This window comes from Anopheles stephensi, chromosome 2, assembly GCF_013141755.1.
Source record: "Anopheles stephensi strain Indian chromosome 2, UCI_ANSTEP_V1.0, whole genome shotgun sequence".
NCBI lineage: Eukaryota > Metazoa > Arthropoda > Insecta > Diptera > Culicidae > Anopheles > Anopheles stephensi.
The window spans coordinates 1586428-1602162 of record NC_050202.1 but is presented as its reverse complement, the minus strand read 5'-3'; the positions used below and the strand labels follow the sequence as shown (position 1 = coordinate 1602162).

Below are 15735 nucleotides of genomic sequence, written 5' to 3'. Positions count from 1 at the left end.
TTATTAAAGAGGAAAGCAATACGAAATATGGTAAGTATTTTTTAGAGACAAGAAAAATTAAAACTCCAGCTTTACATCAAAACTAGACAAAGTTAGGAAAATGTGTAAAGAAATAAGAAAAAGGAAAAATGAAATAGAGAAGAAAAAGCAAGAGAGGCATTATTTAAGAAGAGCGCTCATTGACGAAATAGTGCGAGCTAACCCTGCAACCTTACTAACCTATTGCCCACGGGAGCGGTTGACCTTTTAGTTTCAACATAACTTTTGATGTTTATTCTACCCATGAATGTTTTCCTCTCGGTAAAAATGCACACATCAGGCGATCGAATGGAAATATTTGTTAAATTATGTACCCCCCGATGGTTTTCCGTTCTGCACGGGTACGGTTGACCCCATGTAATGCATCACTGCATCTCCGCCCTCTCCTATGCCTAGCAAAGCCACGCGAGGTACAATAAAGTGCTTTCGGCTGGAGAGCGAAAAAAGGTCCCAAACAACGGTCGATGCAGGAGGTGATGACCTGTGGTGGAGTGCGCGTGTAAAGCCGTGTCATTTCGTACGCGTGCAGACTGGAAGGTTCAACCCTAGTAATCCTAGCCTAGGTGGTGAGGTGAATTTATTTTATTTCCATTTCCAGTTTACCTCGCACTGACCTCACACCACCAGTCAGTCCTTGGGGAACCCCACCGCTTAAGGATGCTTCTTCATTCAAAAAACGAGAACCAACGACCAGTGTCCTCGAAGACCTCCAGTCTACCATCCTTGAACAGTGCCAGGCAACCAGTAATTTGAGTCAATGTCGATGGATGTGTGCGTAAGTGCGTTCTGTGGTCATAAAATTGAATGAGCCCGCGATCGTAAAATTGGGACGCGTGGGCACGATCGTCAAACATCCGAACGACATGGCCGGTAATCCATCTCCCAGGGCCTCGTGACGAAGGGCAAGACAGGCTCCAATCAGCGACAAGTGTGACTTCCTTCTCGAACTGCAATTCGAGAACAGAATAACAATCACTTCCTACAAATGGCGCGCTACGCCAAAAACCCGAACAAACGCGACCGGAAATGGACAAGTTTTTGGTGTATTTCTTTCTGGTTTGTAACGAATTCTGATGCGACATGCTGCATACGAACATGTCCCAAAGTCTGTCAATACGCCATCACTGCAATGAGGAAGGAATGCGGCACTTACAACAACACTTCAAAACGTAAGTCTCGTTTCATTTGAAGTGGTTGGGACGAACCGAGGATATGATGATGTGACGATTAAGCTGTGTAAATCGAGGTCTGCTGTTGCGAGGATCCCGTTCAGCTGCAATCCTCTGGGACAAACTGGTCTGTTGAGGGAACCGATGGGACCGGCTGTACTGCATCTCACACGGGGAATAGATACTTTGATCTCTTGAGCAAACGATGGTTGACAGCCAGGGGTTTGATCTTAAGAGCGGGTAATTATGGCAGCTGACGTGCGTTAGCTTTAAAACATTTTAAAACATTGTACTGATTCCTAAGGACGGAAACTTTGAAGCTTAGTCGATAATTAATGATCTTATCTAGCGTAAAGTACTTACAAATCCTTCTACTTAGCTATAGGCTAAATGAAATTCTTTATTTATTTTATTTGAAATTATTTCAATCGTTATATTAACATTGAAATGCACGTTGAACTCCTGGCAATAACATTAATCACAATCGACCATTTATCAAAACAAAATCAATAAAAATGGCACGCAGATGGCACATTTCTCTTAAAATGATGGTCGAATGTTTAATTCCCAACACACACTCCCACGGCACGAACGCTCCAGGGACCAAATGAAGCCAGTGTCAAAATATTTTCCTTCATCATAAAATCACCCCAAATAGAGCTTCGCAAACCCTTTACCAATAGTCCCAGCCAGCAAAAAAGGCCACCGATGATCGTTTATAATCAGTTGCACTTTATGCAAAATCACCCACAGCCAGCGTTTGGCAAAAGCAGCCAGCTGCTTAGGGAGACAGGCGAAGAAAAAAATCATTTATAAATTTCTTTTTGCTTTGCTCTGTCTAGCCTACCCCATCCACAGTACGAAATTGTTTAGTTGCCTTAAAAAGGGTAACAATTACAACCACCGGAAGCCAATTTTGTGGGCTTTTTGTGGTGTGCAAAAGGATGCTTACACCGGTGCTTTAGAATAATGAAAACGGAATCCTGCCAAACAGCACCCACATGCTCTTCTATTTATTTGGCAACAGTTAAAACTTCCCGCTTCCCGGCAGCAGATGTGACGAGGGGAAATTTAATTCTCAAAAAAATAGAACTTGAAACTCATCCCTCTAGCCGGGTATCGCTGGCAAGAATCCTTTACTTTACTATCCTCCTAGTTGTTCGCAGGCCGCGCCGGGTAGGATCTCAAAAAGCCATCACCGAAAACCGCAAACCCTGTGGACAAAGGCAACGAATGGGCTCGTCTACGTCTCTCGACACGCATAAATGGTTGGCACATTGGGCCTGCGACATCCAGCGCATCATCATCATTTGCCAGGATCTGTGGGCTGCGTGAGTTGACAGTTTTTTACCTGACAAATTTGGGATCCCTAATCGAACCGAAGCGAACCGAAGCGCACGGAAAAGAGCATTCCGAGGAGGGTGGAATCGATCGATCAGCCAAGCCGTAGGACCGCTCAGCACGGCCGTACCTAGTAGTAATAATAATGGCAGGACAATACCGTCCAACGTACCGCCATTCGCCTAATCCCGTCGATCAAAACCGTTTTCGCCATCATTATGAGGCTTGCTGCCTGTTTTTTTCCTCCTCTTCCATTTGCTTCTCCTATTCCTACATTCGTTACCTTCTGTTTTGTATTGTTCCAACAGTTTTCTGTTCTTTTTTAGCCTTGCTTTTCGCTCTTCGGGGGCTTTGCCGTGTTTTTCGTGAATCCTATCTATGCTTTCACATCCACTTCGTCGCATTGTTGGTATTTACTAGGCTTAAGGATAAAATTTGCCGTTCTTTCCTTAACTGCGCTACATGTCGCTCGTCGCATCCTGTGCATTGGTTGGCCGCAGGCCTCAGGCCTAGTCCATTATCCCGGCACAGCATCCCGGGATGATCCGCGTGCTGGGAAAGGCAGCACACAAATCACATAAATAAATGAAAACAAGGACCTTTGCCATTGGACTTGGAATGTGCACCACTTGCAAGAGGGAATGAGAGAGCACGAGCGAGATAGAGTATGAATCTGTCACATTATCCAAGGACGCTTCCAGGACGTGTGTCCCGGTCGACGCTTGCAAACTGCGACAAATCGGCAAGCGGAAAGAAACACCGCTCGACGAAGAGGTCCTCAGGAGAAGTAGATCGGATTCATACCCGAAATCCTTGTTTTGGTTCGGTCAACGTGGGAAGCTGAGGATCGACGGCACAAGAACAAGACACGAAAAGCGTCCTAACCGATGGGACGCTGTCAACAGGGACTGCCTGACACCGATCCGTTTGGCCGTTACGCCTTGCGAGCAGATAATTTCTGTGCCTTTCTTCCCTTTCGAGAACGATTGTAAAAATTAGATACGATGTCAATTGAAAGACGAGATGGATCCTTGCGTTTGGCAATGTCCCGCTTCTCGGGACATGGTGGTGGTTTTGTTGCAGAATGCCCTTTCAAATCTTTCGCTCTCCACTTGAGCCAAGAATTTCCAGGGTTCGGCGAAAGACGGGAAAAAACATGATTGCTACGAAATGATAAAAAACGGTTTCCACGCACAGTCCTTCGGTGTGATTTGTCATCCTTGCGACTGTTCCTGTAGAATTTTACAGGACCTCCTACACGTTGGCCGGCGAAGATCGTACCGAATAGCATTGCACACAGGAACATAAAGCACCAGAAGAAAAAAAAAGCATGGCTTCATTTTACCCTTGCCTGCTGACTGGTTGGCTGGCTGGCCGGGGCTAGCTGGACACCATCGAGCAGGAATTTGAGCTGATGTTTACAGTTTTTCAAACGCCTCATTCCATCGCGTCCGGCACTACGGATCGATGAAAGCTTGGGGCAAAGTTGTTGTCTCCTCTACGCAGCCTCGTACCGGAATAGCACAGATGGCATCGGCGGACGACAAGAGAGAGAGAGAGGGGGAGACAGTTTTCCACCTACTCCCGGGTTCCATCCTTATCAGCAACGGAACAGAAGGAAAACAGCTTGAACCGGTGCGGTGCAAAAGGGCTTTGGCTAAGGTAGAATAAAATGAAATAAAATAAAATGAAAGGATATCTTGTTGCCGGTTTATCTACAAAAGCGTCTCTCGGCTGTAAACACACACATTCACATCGAGCGGTTAGGAGTGTGTGTGTGAGTGCTTGTGTTTGTATTTTATGTTTCTTGAGCACATTACTTCCTCCTATGCGGACAGGAAGAAAAAAAAGGATTTTCTGCTTCTTTTCCAAGGTTTTTTTGCGTCTACTGTTTCTTTTGCATTTTTTCTACCCTGTTGTTGTTATTGAGGTTCACTCAAAAGAAAGATAAGCGAATTCAAAGCGATTGAAGTTATTCAAGCTCGCAAGGGTATGAAATAAGCTAAGACACTCAAGCAAACTGCGGCTGATTGCACTAAAAATAGACCCAGGACCAGTAGGTATGTCCTGTTTTTGCTGCTTCCCGTATCCTTTCACACCGGTAGCTCCAGTAGCGATCCTGGCCGTATGTGTATGTGCGTGGGCATGCATCAAAGTGAAAGCGAAAATTGTCACCTTTTTTCCCTCCAGCATACGGCCAATCGATTTCGGGCTCGATCTAGTCTAGGGGCTACAGACAGCACACGCCGGCAAGGACCGCGCTGTTCGACCATATGCTGCACGCGGGAGCATTAGTGGCGTCATATTTTACCTTGTCGCGTCGGTGTACTGTGTCTGCGTGTTTCCTCTGTGGTTTGTGGTTGGGTTCGGTGGTTGCTTCCTCGTGCACGGATGGATTTGTGCTAGATTTGGATCAAAAATCCTTTTTTTTCTTTTCTACTCGCCCACTTTCGCAGTGGCCGAGATGTCGCACGCATTTGGGGCCTACTTTGTGTCATCTCACAGGCCGCAGACTTTCAAGATTGATGATGGGTTAATCGAAAGCTGGAAAGCGTGATTAATGATGTGTGGCACAAGTACGCACTGCAATCTTGATTCCTTTTCGAAATTTTGAGGAAATATTTAAGGTGTCATTTTTAGGTGGCAAAATCCAGATAAGGAGGCTATTGGAAGATTCCGAATTCTACGCATTCACCAATAACGATATTATTTAAGTATAATCAATTAATTCAACCCTTCCAATAGATACATTCTCACACGCGCGAAATGAGAAATAAAGAAAAAGCCATTTTTCATCGCCAAGCGAAGTACATTAAACACTGAATGACTTCCAGATAAAAAGCACGTGTTAAGCATTATTCCACCGCACATTTCTCATCGCGCGGGAAATTAATTTTCACACACGGAGATGAAAGCGTGCAACTTCCAGAAAATTAATCCTTTCGGCTAGTTCGCACTGTTTTGGCAATAGATAAACGCATCGCTTAGAATCCTATAAAATCTGACCGCCGCCAGTGGTGATTCCGGAGGCGTTACGCTAATAACAGCTGCCATCCAGAACTATCTCACCTTATGCGTTGTCGATTAGAGCTATTGCCCACTAATCCTCGCCACGTGATCGAGTGGAAAAGAGAGCCCATCATGTCACGTGCCTAATGTTGTTAACCCCTTTTTTCTCTGTTTGGGATGAGTTTTGATATCAGCATCAGGACGGTGGCTTTCCTGGTGGTTACCGTAGTTTGCCTATTCGCTAAGAAAACCCTAATTTTTCAGCTAAGGTTTCATATGCAAGCAATCGGAAGGGTACAGTGTCGCGTCCCTGCCAGTCTGTCTGGCCACCGGCGATGAGATGATTCGTAGCACAAACAGTGCCGGGTGGAATGCTTTACCGAAAATGGTCTGCGGAAATCTTCTGTAACCCGGTGTAGGTCACGTTCGTGATTTTGATATTCGAGCAGCCTGATGGCGGTACCGTCAACATCGGTTGGCATCATGGTTAATCCTATCCGGCCCATAAATCAACTCCTTCCGTGTGTTCACCCTGGCTGGTGGTTGTTTGCTGGAGAACACTATGCGGGAGTCATGGTTTTATTTTCACTGGCCAAAAAACATCCAAAAAATATGCCAAAGATATGCTTCTACTTCATTACGACGAGAAGGTTTAATTGGTATTTAGAAGGATGTTTATCGAATAGCACACGAGGTGGAATTCTGTACGCGTTTTATTCCATATGTTCAATCGCTGTTCCCTTAGTTTGCGGTTCGTTCGTTAAAGCGGAACATTCACAACCGAAATAAACAAGAGATGCGATTCTCTCCCACACAACATACGCGGTTTATGATTCGAGTTGTTATGCTGGCTTTCTATCCCGTTTCATGTCTGCAGTCTCTTTATCACTCCTGTGCATGTTCTCTCTATGCGTTCTTCGTTATGCTCTCTCGCGTGTAAAACTACTCGAGTGCTCGATTGACTCATGACGAATGAAGTGAGAAGGTTGGTTGCGTTGCTTAAGCGAAAGTGAGAAGGAGAACGAATGAACCTTTTTCCCCTTCGTTAAAAAATTGCATAGTGAGAAGGTGGCGAAAGAACAGCATCTCACCGGGTGAGAAAGATCCTGTTCGAAATGCATTCGTGTTGAATGGAACAAGTGGAATGAATTTGAGAGGCCTAATCGACTTGAAGCGAGAATTTCGTCAAGATTCATTCCGGTTGTTGTCCCTTCAAAATTGTTTACCAAATTTAACGAGCCATGAGCCGTTCACCTAATAGTTCAACAGCTTGCGACTATTTGAACAATTCATGCTAAAATGCAAAGAGGAACAGTTAAAAATTTCACGACGCTCTGTCTGTTCAGAAGTCCTCTACACCCTGGTTGAATTTTTGTACTTCTCATTCCTATCTGCATGAAATACTTCAAGCCATCATCCCGTCAGGTAGACCGCTAAAATGGCAAAACATTCCGGTTGTGCGTGATCTGAATCTCCCATGCCACTACTCGAACTGGCCACTCACATTCACTCGAACGCCTGAAGCCAACACGAATGCATTCCGAAGCGTCAAGTGAGATGCTGTTCTTTCACCACCTTCTCACTATGCAATTCCTTCATCGAAGGGGAAAATGTTCATTCCTTATCTCTCTCTCGCTTTCTCGCACGATAACACGGAACACATCAGTGTTCTCTCTCGCTTACGCCACCATGAATGAAAGCATAAAATGCGTACAACATCGAAGCCGTAGCATTCGAGCTGTTCGAGCAGTTTGGAAGCACGAGAGAAAGAGCGAATGTAAGCGAAGTGCGAGGAGAATACGCAACAAACATAAACACGTGCGAGTGAGCGAAAGAGCATAAGACGGCGACAGAGAAGCAGCATAACAACTCGAAACACCGACCGTTTGGCGATCGGTAGAGTCAGAGAAAAGCGCATCTCGAGTTTATTTCGAGTTTGAACGCGAAGCCTAACGGACGTGCATGCAGCATTAGTTAGGAACAAAAACCGGAGACACCGGGAAACACAGATTGGAAACATAGCCGGGACAAAGTGTAGAGGAGTGTATGGAACTTTCCTGTTTCATCACAGAAGTGCATGGCTTATATCGTGTTCAAATACGAGAAAATTACCCAAATACGACGCTCGCGAAGATCGTAGTGCGACGTAGTAGTGCGGATTATTACACAGTTGAAAAGTCGGGTTCTCGAGTGCACCGTCGAGACAGCATAAGCAGTGTGTGTGGAAGAGCAGTGTGTGAAAGCGAGCATAACGAAGCAAAATCATAAAGTGAGGCTGGCTGGCTGGCTTGCTCTCGGGTGAAGTGAAGTGAAGCGGATTGGAAAACGAGTTTTTCCACCCTTCTAAGCAGTGTGAAAAAAGCGAGCAATATAAAATAAAAAAAACCTGCGCCGCAGTGTGGTGTGAATCGGTCTGTGTCCAGTAGAGAAGCCTCGAATGGACTTTAGGGCAGGACGTGATCTCTGAAGGTAGAAAAATCCTCAAACCAAACCCATTTCCATCATCAAACCCAGTTGCGTTCGCGTTTGGGCGAAGTGTTGTTGCTGATGAGCAAAAGGCAACGCAACGACGCAAGAAAATAAAGAAAAGCGCCTTGAGTGAGCTCTTGTTGCCTCGGTGAGTTTTCGTGAGGCCCGTAACAAGTGAGGAAGCAAGAGTGCGGTGCGGTGTTGCTGGAAAGGAAATCAATACCGCGGAAAATCTAATCCGTGTCTTCCTGTTTGTGTTGTTGGGTGTGTCTGTGTGTACGTGCGCTCGTTGCTGTGTGTGAGTGGCGTGGGATACGCTGGCGCTAGGAAAATGTTCCGATCCTGATGTTGGTGCTGTGCGAAAGTTAGAATATTCTTCCGAGCGTGTTGAGTGTGCGAAAATTGGCAGCACACCGGAGGCGCGCGCCGTGATGTGCTGGTGAGTGGGCAGAAAAGCTCCGGCATTCCCTTCCCTTCCGGCCTGCGGCAGGTGGAATGTGCGCGCGGTCTGCTGCGGTGGTGATGATTGTAGTAGCCCGCAGTTGTGTTCCGTATTGGTTCGGTTTGAGTTATCGGTTGAAACCTGCGGCCGTGTCTGGCCCGTGAGGTGCGTTTTAGGATAGGGCAGGCCCGTGCCGAATCCCTAGTGGCGCGAGGGATAGAGAAGAAGCATCGTGTGAAACGAAAAAGAGTAGAAGTGAGTTTGAAGGAGAATTCCGTTCGATAGGAGAAGAGAAGAGATACAACACACAGATCAACATGATGTATCAGCGAAGAAGTAGAACGTGTGCGGGAGGCGAATCCACCACGATGGTTCTAGTGCTCCGGTTAGCGGTGTTCGTGTGCACACTCACCCTGGCTACCTGCTCCCAATGCACGTGGGAGTACGAAAAGTCCAGCGTCGTGTGCCGGCTTCGGACACTCGAGCGAACCGGGCTTGATCTGCAAGGGGCAGAAGGTACCTCCCGGCTGGACATCGAGTGCAGTGAGCTGATTCTGTTCGAGAGTCAGCTTCCGCGGAACAGTTTCAGCCGGTTGGCGGCTCTCGGCGAGCTACGGATCGAGTCGTGCAAACTGCTCCAACTGCCCGAGGGTGCCTTTGAGGGTCTGCTGGCCCTGAAGAAGCTTAGCGTCAACACGCACAATTACGAATGGGGACCGGGCAAGGTGCTGGAACTGCAGGCCGGTTCGATGCGCGGTCTGAAGGAGCTGCAGTCGCTCGACCTGAGCGATAACAATATTCGTGCCCTGCCCGATGGTTTCCTGTGTCCCCTGACCGGGTTGAAGGTGTTGAACCTTACCAACAACCGCTTCCGATCGGCGGAAGCGCTCGGTCTGGCCGAGAAGACGTGTGCCGGTGGCTCGGAACTGCAAGCGCTTAATCTCGCCTACAACGAGCTGCGAGCCGTGCCGACCGGTTGGGGCGTTTCGAAGCTACGCCGTCTGCAGCATCTCAACCTCGAGTTCAACAACATCTCCGAGGTGCACGGAGATGCGCTGGCCGGTCTGGGTTCGCTCCGTACGCTCAACCTTAGCTACAACCATTTGGAAACGTTGCCGGCCGGTCTGTTCGCTGGATCGCGTGACCTCCGCGAGATCCATCTGCAGGGTAACCAAATCTACGAGCTACCCCGTGGGCTGTTCCACCGACTCGAGCAACTGCTCGTGTTGGACCTCTCGCGCAATCAGCTGTCCTCGCACCACGTCGACAATGGGACGTTCTCGGGACTGATCCGCCTGGTGGTGCTTAATCTGGCCCACAATGCCCTAACCCGCATCGATGCACGCACCTTCGCCGAGCTGTACTTCCTGCAGATTCTCGATCTGCGCAACAACTCGATCGGTTACATCGAGGACAATGCGTTCCTGCCGGTGTACAATCTGCATACGCTCAATCTGGCAGAGAACCGGCTTCATACGCTGGACGACAGGCTATTCAACGGGCTGTTCGTACTGTCCAAACTAACCCTCAACAACAACCTCATCAGCATCGTAGAGCCGAACGTGTTCCGCAACTGCTCCGATCTGAAAGAGCTCGACCTAAGCTCGAATCAGCTGACCGAGGTGCCGTACGCAATCCGCGACCTGTCGATGCTGCGGGCACTCGATCTCGGCGAGAACCAGATCGCACGCATCGAGAATGGCACGTTCTCCAACCTGAACCAGCTGACCGGACTGCGGCTAATCGATAACCAGATCGAAAACGTCACCGTTGGCATGTTTGCCGATCTGCCCCGTCTGTCCGTGCTCAACCTGGCAAAGAACCGTGTGCAGAACATCGAGCGCGGTTCGTTCGATCGCAACCTGGACATTGAGGCGATCCGGCTGGACGGTAACTTCCTGACGGACATTAACGGTATCTTTGCGACGCTCGCTTCACTGCTGTGGCTGAACCTGGCCGAGAACCACCTGGTGTGGTTTGACTACGCGTTCATCCCGAGCAACCTGAAGTGGTTGGACATACACGGCAATTACATCGAGTCGCTCGGCAACTACTACAAGCTGCAGGAGGAGATCAAGGTGAAGACGCTCGATGCGAGCCACAACCGGCTGACGGACCTTGGGCCGATGAACGTACCGAACAGTGTCGAGCTGCTGTTCGTCAATGATAATCACATTGGCACGATCCATGCAAACACCTTCATCGACAAGGTTAACCTGGCCCGGGTGGACCTGTACGCGAACGCGCTCAAGAAGCTCCAGCTGCACCAGTTGCGCGTGGCGCCGGCACCAACGACGGACCGGCCGCTGCCAGAGTTTTACCTCGGTGGCAACCCGTTCGAGTGTGACTGTTCCATGGAGTGGATGCAACGAGTGAACAATCTAACGACCCGGCAACATCCCAAGATTATGGATCTGCCGAACGTCGAGTGCATTATGCCGCACGCACGTGGCTCTCCGATTCGTCCGATTGTGTCGCTACAGCCGAAAGACTTCCTGTGCCGGTACGAGACGCACTGTTTCGCGCTGTGTCACTGTTGTGATTTTGATGCGTGTGACTGTGAGATGACGTGTCCGTCGAACTGCACCTGCTACCACGATCAAACCTGGGGCACGAACGTGGTGGACTGTGGCAATCAGGGGGCCGCATCCACGGCTGCTGCCGGTGGACTTCGGCCGGTGCCGATGGACGCGACGGAAGTGTATCTGGACGGGAACGACATCCCGGAGCTGCAGCACCATGTGTTTATTGGGCGCAAGAATCTGAAAGTTCTGTATGCGAATGCGAGTCATATCACCACTATTCAGAACCGAACGTTTGCCGGGCTGACGGCACTGCAAGCACTCCATCTGGAGGATAATGCACTGCAAAGGATCCACGGGTACGAGTTCGAGAATCTGGCACTGTTGCGTGAGCTGTACCTTCAGAATAACGCACTGCAAAGCATTGCCAATGGGTCGTTTGCTCCGCTGTACTCGCTGCGAGTGCTACGGCTCGACGGCAACAAGCTGGTAACTATGCCACTGTTCCAGCTGCAAGCTGCCCAAGGTAATCTGCAGGCACTGCAGTCGCTCTCGCTCGGTCGCAATCCTTGGAGCTGCCGGTGTCGGTTCCTACCCGAGTTGACCGCGTTCGTAGCGGACAATGCGGTGATCGTGCAAGACCCGCAAGATGTGTACTGTGCCGATGATGGTGTGCATCGTGAGCTAGACTTTAATGTGAGTGCCGCGTGTAGTGACTTTTACGCCGGACGTTCCGTGCTACCCGGTGATGGCCTATCCGAAACGTACATCCTGCTGATGGCCAGTGCGTTCGTGCTTACCTGCCTGCTGCTCCTGGCCGTGCTAGTGTTTGTGTTCCGTGAGCCACTCCGCTTCTGGCTGTTCTCGCGTTACGGTGTGCGTGTGTTTGGACCGCGGTGTGAAGATTCGGAAAAGTTGTACGACGCGATCCTGCTGTACTCGGCCAAGGACGCTGAGCTGGTGGCACGCAGTATAGCGAGTGAGCTAGAGAACGGGCGACCTCCGTTACGTTTGTGCTTACAGCATCGGGATCTTCCCGAGGATGCATCCCATCTGCAGTTGCTGGAGGCTTCACGTGCCTCGCGGCGCATTGTAGTGCTCTTGTCGCGTAACTTCCTGCAAACGGAGTGGAGTCGGTGTGAGCTGCGTCGCGCAGTGCACGATGCACTTCGTGGCCGTCCGCACAAGTTGGTGGTGGTGGAGGAGGGTGGTGGTGTACTACTAGAGGCGGAGAACGATGTAGAGTTGGTGCCCTATCTGAAGACGACAACCGTGACGCGAGTACGGCGTGGCGATCGTCACTTCTGGGAGAAGCTACGCTACGCCTTACCGGTCGAGGCTCCCTATCGTGGCAACAACTACACCATCGACCACCACGAACGGGTGAAGCAGACCGGTGCTGGAGGTGGTGCGGGCGGTGCAGGTGGTGCTGCTGGTGTTATGTTCCGGCAACCTCCTCCACCCGCCTACTGCCCAGAGATCGACGAGGCGAACTACTCTTCGGCGACGACGGCGACTCCTTCGCCGCGGCCCTCACGGCGCGGTATGGTGGAGGTGCCGACCCAGCGTCCACCGAGTGAACACATCTACTCGAGCATCGATTCCGACTACAGTACGCTCGAGTGCGAGAACATGGTGATGGCACCGGCCGGCGTACATCGACCGTCGTGGCGATCGGCTGGCGGACATCCCGTGCAGAACGGTGGCACGATGCATCATCCGCACGGTCCGGGTGCCGGTGGCCATCACGTGCAGGCGTATCTGGTATGAGACGGCACGCGAGGCCGCCGTCTGTTAAGTCGTTAGTCAGTAGGGGTAATAGTGCGTAGTGCGTCAACGAACGGATGCGGAACTGAACGGAAGTGCTAAATTTAAATTGTACGCGTGTGTATGTATAGCAGATGTAGAGAAATGCGTATCGAGTGCGTAATTGTAAAAAGAAGAACGAACCCGCTCTTAATCGATTCTTTAGTTAGTTTCATTTCATAAGACGCAGCTGTACATTGTAGACTCGTTTGTGTTACTATTATCTTTGCTTTTGTTCATCGCTTTAGTCCTCACGTTTAAGCCGTGTAAATGTATATGTGTATGCTCGTTTTTAAATTGTATTTAATTTTATTATTGCTCGAGACTCGGAACCGGATTCGGGTGGTGCGGGTGCGTCGGTTTCGTGGACAAAAATCCCCGGCTCCGTTCGCAATCCCCCGCTCGCCTCTGTCTCCTCTCACTCACACAAAACAGTCATCTCTTAAAGTATTACTAGTAGGGCAAACGAATACAAAATGGTTGACAAAAGCGTATGCGGCATATGACATGTTGATAGTTGATGGTGATGAACTGAAATTCGAAACACCCATCACTGGATCAGCCCTAGAGGCGCTCCAGAGCAGCGTGACAGCAGCTGGAACAAGAGAGGGTCTGTAACTACGCGTTGACGTGTTTGTGAATGCAGAAAGGCAAAGGAAAAGGAGAAAAAACTATTTGTGATATCGTATTTAATAAGTTTTAAATGTAATAATCGGTAGCGCGAGCGCAACACTGGGCAAAGATGAGGATTAGTCTAGCAAAAAATGAAGAGTAAACAAAAGGGATATGAAAATGCGAAGAAGGGAAGGTACTACCAATACAACTCGTACACACCAAACACAAAACACTCTAGAAAAGCGCATCAACTTTATTGGTGGGACTGCAGAGGGACTAGCAGCAGCGCACACGTTAGTTTGCAGGATAGGTAAAATAATGTTGTGGAACGGCGTGTTTCACACAACTTTACGTCAAAGCTCAAACAAAACACAACACAAGTGGAAACCTGCGACTGGAAGACCTGGAATAAAGGAATGAAGGATACAAAACTTTTGAAAAACAAATATGGCTTATTGTTTCGATTTCATTGGCATATTAGACAGAAAGAAGGAAAGAGCGGTTTTTGATGCGGAACTTTGGCGGTCGACGAATTGCATTTTAATTATAGCTCGGTTTTCCACTTTTCGTTTTGTTGTCCACCTCCTGCTCGTTCCGAGTCTCCGGTGAAACCCGGAAGCAGCAATACCTTTACGCAGGGACAGGTTTTTGCTGTCCGATTCGTCATCGTAGTCTTCGTAGTCCCGTCTCAAAAAAAGCACACAGGAAAAACTCAACTAAAAGGATAAAATGCCATTTGCTAGAAGGCCATAATTAACACTAAATGGCACACATACACACACGCACACGGACTGGGACCGGCCTCCGGAGATGCTCCGGTCCGGCGTGGAATCAGTGTCATGTGTTGTGCTGTCGCTCTCTGTGAACCGTCCCTTGTTTTTCCCTTCCATTTCCCAGCATGGATGGGCGTCAGCAGGCAGACCTTCCTTAATTAGTTTGCCATCCCTGTCTGGTCCGGTTCGGTTTCGATGTGTGCATTGCTTAGGTGCGTGAGTGACAGTATGGAAGGAACCGGAACACTTCCAACGGTAAGGAGCCAAGCCTCCTAACCCACCTCCCGGGGGTAGCCAGCGTGTAATTATTATTTAAATTATTTATTCACAACCTATTTAACGAAGGACGAAGATTTTCTCGGCACCAAGGAGCGTTTAGAACTTCAACCCACATGCCAACGCACACACGCACACGTGTAGAAAGCGGAGGAAAAAAGGCAGGACACTTGTAAACATACACATTTCAACGGTGGTATAGAATTAGTGAAGCAGATAATTGCTGTTTGAAACTGAAGCAACAAAAAAAAACACAACAGGACTGAAGGAACGAAGGCATGCAACCAATTGTAAAATAAAAAGTGGTAAATGAAAGGTAAAGGCTTGTAAATAGACGGTAGCTTATAGAACTGTTAAAAGCGAACAACCCCTGTAACATCCTGGAGCGAATGATTCCTTTCCTATCAGACTGACTTAGTGGTAATAGCGAAAGTGGTGGAGACAGGTGTCAGCAAGTGTGATGAAATCGTATCAGCAGAAGAAGTAAAACGGAAATCAGCAAGTGTGGTAAGACGAACAATTGGCAATAATTTAGAACAGAAAATCGCAAACAATACTGACTGCACATAGAACAGAATTAAATGTGGAAAATTGTAAAAAAAAAAACAGATAAATGTAAATAAAACGTTCAAGTAAGGCAAGAAGTTGCGCAAATAGAAAACTAAACAAAGAGAAATCGATTTACCAGAACCAGAACTAGTTACAAAAAGGAAGCAAAAGAAGAATTACAAAAACACTCGCAGAAAAAGAAGTAAAAAACAGATACAAAACCGGATGTTACTAAAGAGAAATAGAACAGTCGCGCTTTCATCACACGAGCGTGCAGCAGAGCAGCACGCCCAGGTTACCAGGTTCTGACTGTGGGCGTTTGTGCGGGACAAAAGTGGCCAAAAAAAACGTGGAGAACGAAAAACATAAGCGAAAAACCCCCCAGAACCGTTACATTCATTCTGTTCCGTTTGCCATAGGGCGTTGCTGTAGGATGCCAGGGGGGAGTACCCGATGTTGCACTAGATTGTTTTGGGTTCCTTTTTTCCCCCTCGCGCCACAACCCCAGTTTTGCAGTTCCGTCTATGTTTTCGCAAGGTTTGCAATTAGTGTCAAATCGATGCAGCGCAAATGCCAGACTGGACAGGAGGAAGTTGGCACAAAAAACTACACACAACAAAGAATTACAAAAAAGAACAGACAAAATGTTTTGCCTACAGCAAAGCTAACGAGTTGCAATATACGAACAGCTAGCTAAACAAACATAAAAAATGGGAGAAAAAGCA

At 48.5% G+C, this 15735-nt stretch overlaps 1 protein-coding gene across 1 annotated transcript; it reads left to right on the top strand.

Moving 5' to 3' along the window:
* Positions 1-7471: 7471 nt before the first annotated feature.
* On the top strand, positions 7472-15067 carry LOC118505352 (toll-like receptor 7). Its single transcript, XM_036041023.1, has one exon. It carries the CDS (start codon positions 8787-8789, stop codon positions 12759-12761), a length of 3975 nt encoding a protein of 1324 aa, XP_035896916.1. The 5' UTR covers positions 7472-8786; the 3' UTR covers positions 12762-15067.
* Positions 15068-15735: the final 668 nt, after the last annotated feature.